At 44.5% G+C, this 6228-nt stretch overlaps 1 protein-coding gene across 9 annotated transcripts in view; it reads left to right on the top strand.

Moving 5' to 3' along the window:
* Positions 1–4966: 4966 nt before the first annotated feature.
* Positions 4967–6228, top strand: part of PCNX3 (pecanex 3) — a 151690-nt gene continuing 150428 nt past the window's right edge. For 5 of the 9 annotated variants that reach the window (XM_033953722.1, XM_033953721.1, XM_033953720.1 and 2 more), the window contains exon 1: positions 4968–6042. In XM_033953722.1, the coding sequence (XP_033809613.1) occupies positions 5890–6042 (153 nt within the window). In that variant the 5' untranslated portion in view covers positions 4968–5889. Of the gene's footprint in view, positions 6043–6228 lie in introns of all 9 variants that reach the window. The other 4 variants (XM_033953724.1, XM_033953723.1, XM_033953719.1 and 1 more) reach the window with 1 other exon arrangement.

Raw genomic sequence — 6228 nt, 5'->3', positions numbered from 1 at the left:
CACCCCCACCCTTTCCTTCCCGTGGACCCGACTACGAACCTTGCGATTCCAGCGTGTGCAGCAATCTTCACACGCTGCTTCGGGCCCTTCTACTGCCCTGATTTGCTCTGCCGCGTCTCTGATGATGTCATCAGGGACGTGCCAGAGTAAATCAGGGCAGTAGAAGGACCCGAAGCAGCGTGTGAAGACTGCTGCACACGCTGCTGGAATCACCAGCTTTGTAGTCGGGACCGCGGGAAGGGCAAGGGGGGTAGAGGAAACGCTAATGCTGCTGCACAGGGCACCCGTTAATGTAATGGGCTTGCTTTCGGGAGGGGGTAGGGAGACAGAAGGGGGCCACGGAGAGACAGTCAGGCATGGAACAACAGATAAATACAGGTAGGCAGGGGGCCAGGGAGAAAGACAGAGAAACATACAGAAAGAAAGACAGGGGGCCAGAGAGAGAGACAGACATAAAGAAAGACAAACAGACAGGGGGCCAGAGAGACAACAGATAAATACAGGTAGGCAGGGGGATCAGGGAGAAAGACAGAGAGACATACAGAAAGAAAGACAGGGGGCCAGGGAGACAGATAGAATAAACACAGACAGACAGCAGAGAAAGAGAGAAAGAAACCTCCCCCCCCCCCCCCAGACAAACACTAGCCAAGGATAGAGAGAGAGAAAGAAAGAATGACAGACGGGGGCCAGAGAGACAGACAGAAAGAAAGACAGACAGACAGACAGACAGACAGACATCTATTCTAGCACCCGTTAATTTAACGTGCTTAAAGACTAGTATAAATATATATATATATATATATATATATATATATTGCAAGCGAAAAACAAATAGTTGTAACAAAAAAGAAACATTGACGGTTTACTTGACATATGGTCACAGGAACTAACGATGTCTATATCTGATGATCAATGGCAATTCAGGTTCCTTAAACACATCTGATGTTGTCTGTCCACTTCCACGAAACAATTTCTATTTTTTGTGATTAGACGTGTAATATGGACTCCTGTAAGATTAAACAAGTGTGCCTGCATATCCCCTGCTTGTCTTGGAGAACTTAAGCAACCAGAACTCTCAAGCTACCAGAAAAAAAATATATAAGAAATACTGTAATACTTTAAATAAGAATGAAAATAAAATCAATTTCTGGCAGAAATTTAAGTATAAACTTGGCACGCCACACCTGAGTATGCCCACTTTTGCCTACCACATGCCCATCAGTTTGTCTGGAACAGTTATGGTATGGCAAAATATGGGGTACAGTATTAGTTAGGCCTATTTTTAATAGTAACTCTCAAACAACCAGAAACTATATTTATCCAGAATCTACCAATCCTTATGGTACTGTAGTAGTAGAGAAGGTAGTGGAGCAGTGTTTCCCAAATCTGTCCTTAAGGATCCCCAGCCACTCAGGTTTTCAGGATTATTCACAGAGTATACATAGGATACATTTGCACTCAATACAGGTAGTACATGGAAATCTAATTCATGATTATTCATTGATGCATTACTCAAATCTTTCAGCCTTTCTGCACTTTGCCTGAAACAGGCTTCCTGAGTTGGTGCATCATGCTCCCTGTATAGCAGTGTCCCATCAACACTAAATCCATGGCACACTAAACTCGGGACTGCGGCTGCAGGGCATCTGGAAGCGCATGGATGTCTACGCAATGTTACACGCATGTGTGCCGTCATCACATTGACATCCACGCAAGCTTGGAGGCCGTCCAAATTGGGCCCTGAGCCTGCAATTACTAGGCTATTGGGGGGTGCTGGAGAAGAGGTGCAGAGAGGAGAGGTGCTGGTGAGGAAAGGCACCGGTGCTGGATGACTGCCTACAGGCTTGCCTCTTGCTGTGAGAGGCACATCCTGTAAGCAGTCATCCAGGGCATCTCCTCGCTGGTGTCTTGCAGCACACCCTGAATCTCACAGCGGCACACAGTTTCCGATACACCGCTCTATAGTCATAAGAACATAAGAATGGCTATACTAGGTCAGACCAATGGTCCACCGAGCCCAGTATCCTGTTTCCAATAGTGGTAAATCCAGGTCTCAAGTACCTGTCAGAAACCCAAATAGTATCAACATTCCATTAAGAACTCATCTTTTGGAGATTGCTTTTACTTTCTCACATTCTAGAATTTATTGTTTATCATGTCTGTTTGTCCTGACAAAATGTTAAACTTTATAAAGCAGGGTCTATCTCTCCTTTATGTGTCTACACAGCACTGTCTATGTTTGGTAACAATGTGGACTACTACTATTTATAATTTATGTTTGGTAACAATGTGGACTACTACTATTTATAATTTATGTTTGGTAACAATGTGGACTACTACTATTTATAATTTCTTTAGCACTGAAAGGCATATGCAGCACTGTACATTTAACATGTAATAGACGGTCCATGCTCAAAAGAGCTTACAATCTCAATTGGACAGACAGACAGGACATATAGCGGTTGGGGGAGTCACCTGCAGAGAGAAAGATAGGAAGGATAAAGATAATTTTATGGTGAGTGGGAGTTAGGAGCAGCCTCGAAAAGGTGGGCTTTTAGCTTGGATTTGAATACCGAAGCAGGTAGAACCTGAACTAGTAAAGTAACTATTTACATCTAGTGAAGAGTAACTGAAATCAGTAACTAGTTACTTTTTTTTCAGTAATTAGCACAGCACTAGACTGGTGAGACATCCAGGCAGGCGGCAATATCAGACAGGCAGGCTGAGACTTGGGCCTGGATTCCTGTAGAGATATCTGGTTTGGAGAGGTATGGGAGTCATCAGAATATAGGTGATACTGGAAACCATGGGAGGGGATCAGTGCACAGAGGGAATGGGTATATATGGAGGAGAGGTCCTAAGAAAGAGCTTTGAGATACACCGATTTACAGTAGGACAGCAGTGGAGGAGGGGATGTCCTGAAAACTTGACTACCTAGGGCAGATTTGGGAAACAATAAGGGAAATCAAAATTACAAGTCCCTGTAGGCAATAGGGTAAACCCCAGAAGTGGATTAATTTCTCAGCCAAGTAGAACACTATAATTTTCTTTAGTGAATTCAGGGATACTAAGTATGAAATCAAGGTCAGAAAGAGATTGCAATATAATTAGAAAACAACTGACCTCTAAAATAGCCTGCCTATAGAGGGTGATAAAAAAATATATATATATATAAAATGCTCAGAGATATGAAACTCTGAAGGGAAGGCTGAAAAACCCCCCTGTGATAAGAGTTCACCTTCCAGTCATTGCAACTTCATAAAAATTTTTGATCACACACTCGAAGACTGTAATAAATAGCTTAGTTTGATATTAGTCTTTCAATTATTCAAAAAATGCCAATAATATCTTCTCTCTCTTCTTATATCAATCATGCAAACGTCACTGCACTCCTAGAGTGATAATGCTTTCACTTAGCTTGTAAACACAGTTTATGGGGTCCCAATGTGGCCCCGTTTCGATCCCTGCTTCAGGAGACCCGAATGGTGCGTGTTCAAAAGAGTTCCTGAGTGCTGTTCATGGTGATATTGTGTAACTTTGTGACATGCAATCACATCGCTGCTGGGAAGTTAATAAAGTCAATTCTGAATGTTCCAACCGCCACTTAATTTAATATCAAACTAAGCTATTTATTACAGGCTTCGAGTGTGTGATCAAAATTTTTATGAAGTTGCAATGACTGGAAGGTGAACTCTTATCACAGGGGGGGGGGGGGGGTTTCAGCCTTCCCTTCAGAGTTTCATATCTCTGAGCATTTTATATATATTTTTTTGATCACCCTCTATAGGCAGGCTATTTTAGAGGTCAGTTGTTTTCTAATTATATAACTAGAACACTAAGGCACAATTCTCAACCTAAGGTTCCTGGTAGGTAGACCTGGGTTTTTAAGATTTCCACAATGAATATGCAGGAGATAAATCATATGTATACTGTATATTGGATCTCCTGTGAATACACTGAGGAAATCTGAAAACCAGACAGGCTGTGAGAGCTCTAAGAGAGGTTTGGGAGTCCTTTCAAAGGCGTTTTCCCAGAAAGGCTTTTTGCTTTCACTGGCCAAGGGTCTTCTAGGAAAACAGTATTAGCAAGGGAGAAAACTGTAAGGTGTGACAGCCAGTATAGTGCAGGCATGAAACACTGCTTTGGAGCCATTCTTGGAGTACTGCCCAAGCCAGTCTGGTTTCAGGATTTCCATAATATGCATTAAATAGATTTCCTTGCAATGTTTACAAATCCAACTCTTGCATGTTTATTGCGACTATAAAAATCTGGCTATGGGTTTGAGAAACACGCTTTAGAGCAGGGCTGCCCAATTCCGGTCCTCGAGATCTTCTGGCAGGCCAGATTTTCAGGATATCCACAATGAATATGCATGAGAGAGATTTGTCAGCACTGCCTTCTTGGTATGCAAATCACTCTCATGCATGTTCATTGTGGATATCCTGAAAACCTGGCCTTCCAGTAGATCTCTGAGGACCGGACTTGGGCAGCCCTGCTTTAGAGGAAAGGGTAGCTCAGATTATACACAGGAACGAAGACTCCGTGGGTCATTTCTATACAGTTACCTGACTAGGTAGAGAGGAAGTGATGGATTGGGGACAGAAGCAAGTGACGACTACAAGTCCTAGAATTCACTTTGAGACTTTGTGCAGGCGGAACCAATGGGCAGCAGGGGAGGAAGGCAGTGAGAACAGGCAGGGTCCTACCGCCCAGAACAAGCGTGAGGAACCGAAAACGAGCGACCTCAGCCAACTGACAAAACCGCCGCAGGTCACGCGAACTAGGGTGCTTGGGGGAAGGGGACTATGCAGCGATAGGAATCACAGCCTAGTATGGGAGCGGCCAAAGGGCTTCCGGTAGAGGCTCCGCCTACGTCTTTAGACGCAGAGGAGGTGGGCTCGCTGCCTGTGACAGATTGCGGCTTCCAACCAATAAGCGGCCGGATTGTGCATAAGCTTCCGGCGAGGAGCGGAAGGCGGATGTTACTATGTGTGTCTGTGTGTGAGAGTGACTGACTGAGTGTGTTGGGTGGGGGGTTCCGGTGTTGGGTGGCATTTTTTTTTAAACTCTTTTCCATTCCCTCACCTGCACTTTCAGGTGTAGAATTGTTATATGTTTTGTTTTTAATGTAAGGAGGTAGGGGTGAGGAAGGTACACATCTATTTACTGATTGCTTTGATAGGGGGTGTGGAGGAGTGTCAAAACAGTTTTTAAAAATAATTTGCGAAGTGTGCGCTTTCTCTCCCCGTTTTTGTGTCATCCGCCTTATATAAGTACATAGCATTGTTTTGTGTATGCGCATCCTCGCCCTCCATGTGTGTTTTTAACCAGTCTGTATGTGACATCTGTACAGTTTGTGCATTGTACCCCGTTTGATCTATGTCTGCATGTTGTCGTGATCACCTTGTAGATTTGTGCTCCCCTGGCACCACCTTCTGTCAGTCTCCTCCTCCTCCAGATTTACTTACTTCTGGGGGTGAATTTTGGCTAGGGTGCAGGACCCACCCCCACCTTGTCTTCCCACATGGTCTCTGACATCTGAGTTCAGTGGGGTCCCGTTTTCTGGAGAAAGCCCAAATCAGAGGTACAATGTGAATGGGTGGGAAGGGGCGGTTTAGGACAGGAGCAAGAGGTATGGCCCTGGGGGTGAATCCACCCCTGGTGGTTCCTAGGACCATTTTGGGCTATTAGTGGAAGAGTGAGGGCTCCCACTGATTATATCATCTATCTGAGTTATATCTAGTCTTCCTAGTTTTGCTTTTTTATTTGGGGGGTAAGGTACAGGAGTTATCACTGATCATGGGGTGTGTCCAAGCCTAACAGGGCTTACAGGCCTCTTGAAGCCAAGAGAGTGTGGCTGCTGTATTCAGGAGATCAGAAGTGGCTGCCATGGGCTCTCAAGTACTGCAGATCCTAAGACAGGGGGTCTGGGCATCACTGACTGGGGGTTGGTACTTTGATCCCCACCAGAGCACTTTCTCCAACTGTTTCCACCTCTACACTTGGATCTTCTTGGTCATCTTCCCCTTCCTGCTCTACATGGTAAGTGTTGTAGTGCATCCTGATATTACTCTGTACAGAATAAGGATGGGATTTGCAGGTCTCTGGATATGATTGTCACAAAGATCTCTCTGTTGTGAGATTCAGGGTCTCTGACAGCTGCTTTAAGTGTCCTCAGATGTTCTACCAACAGAGAGGTCTTTTCCACTGATGAAGTTCTGTTGGTTT

Source organism: Geotrypetes seraphini, chromosome 8 (genome assembly GCF_902459505.1).
Source record: "Geotrypetes seraphini chromosome 8, aGeoSer1.1, whole genome shotgun sequence".
In the NCBI taxonomy this organism is placed as follows: domain Eukaryota; kingdom Metazoa; phylum Chordata; class Amphibia; order Gymnophiona; family Dermophiidae; genus Geotrypetes; species Geotrypetes seraphini.
The sequence above is the reverse complement of the archived record's forward strand: the minus strand, read 5'-3'. Positions and strand labels throughout refer to the sequence as shown.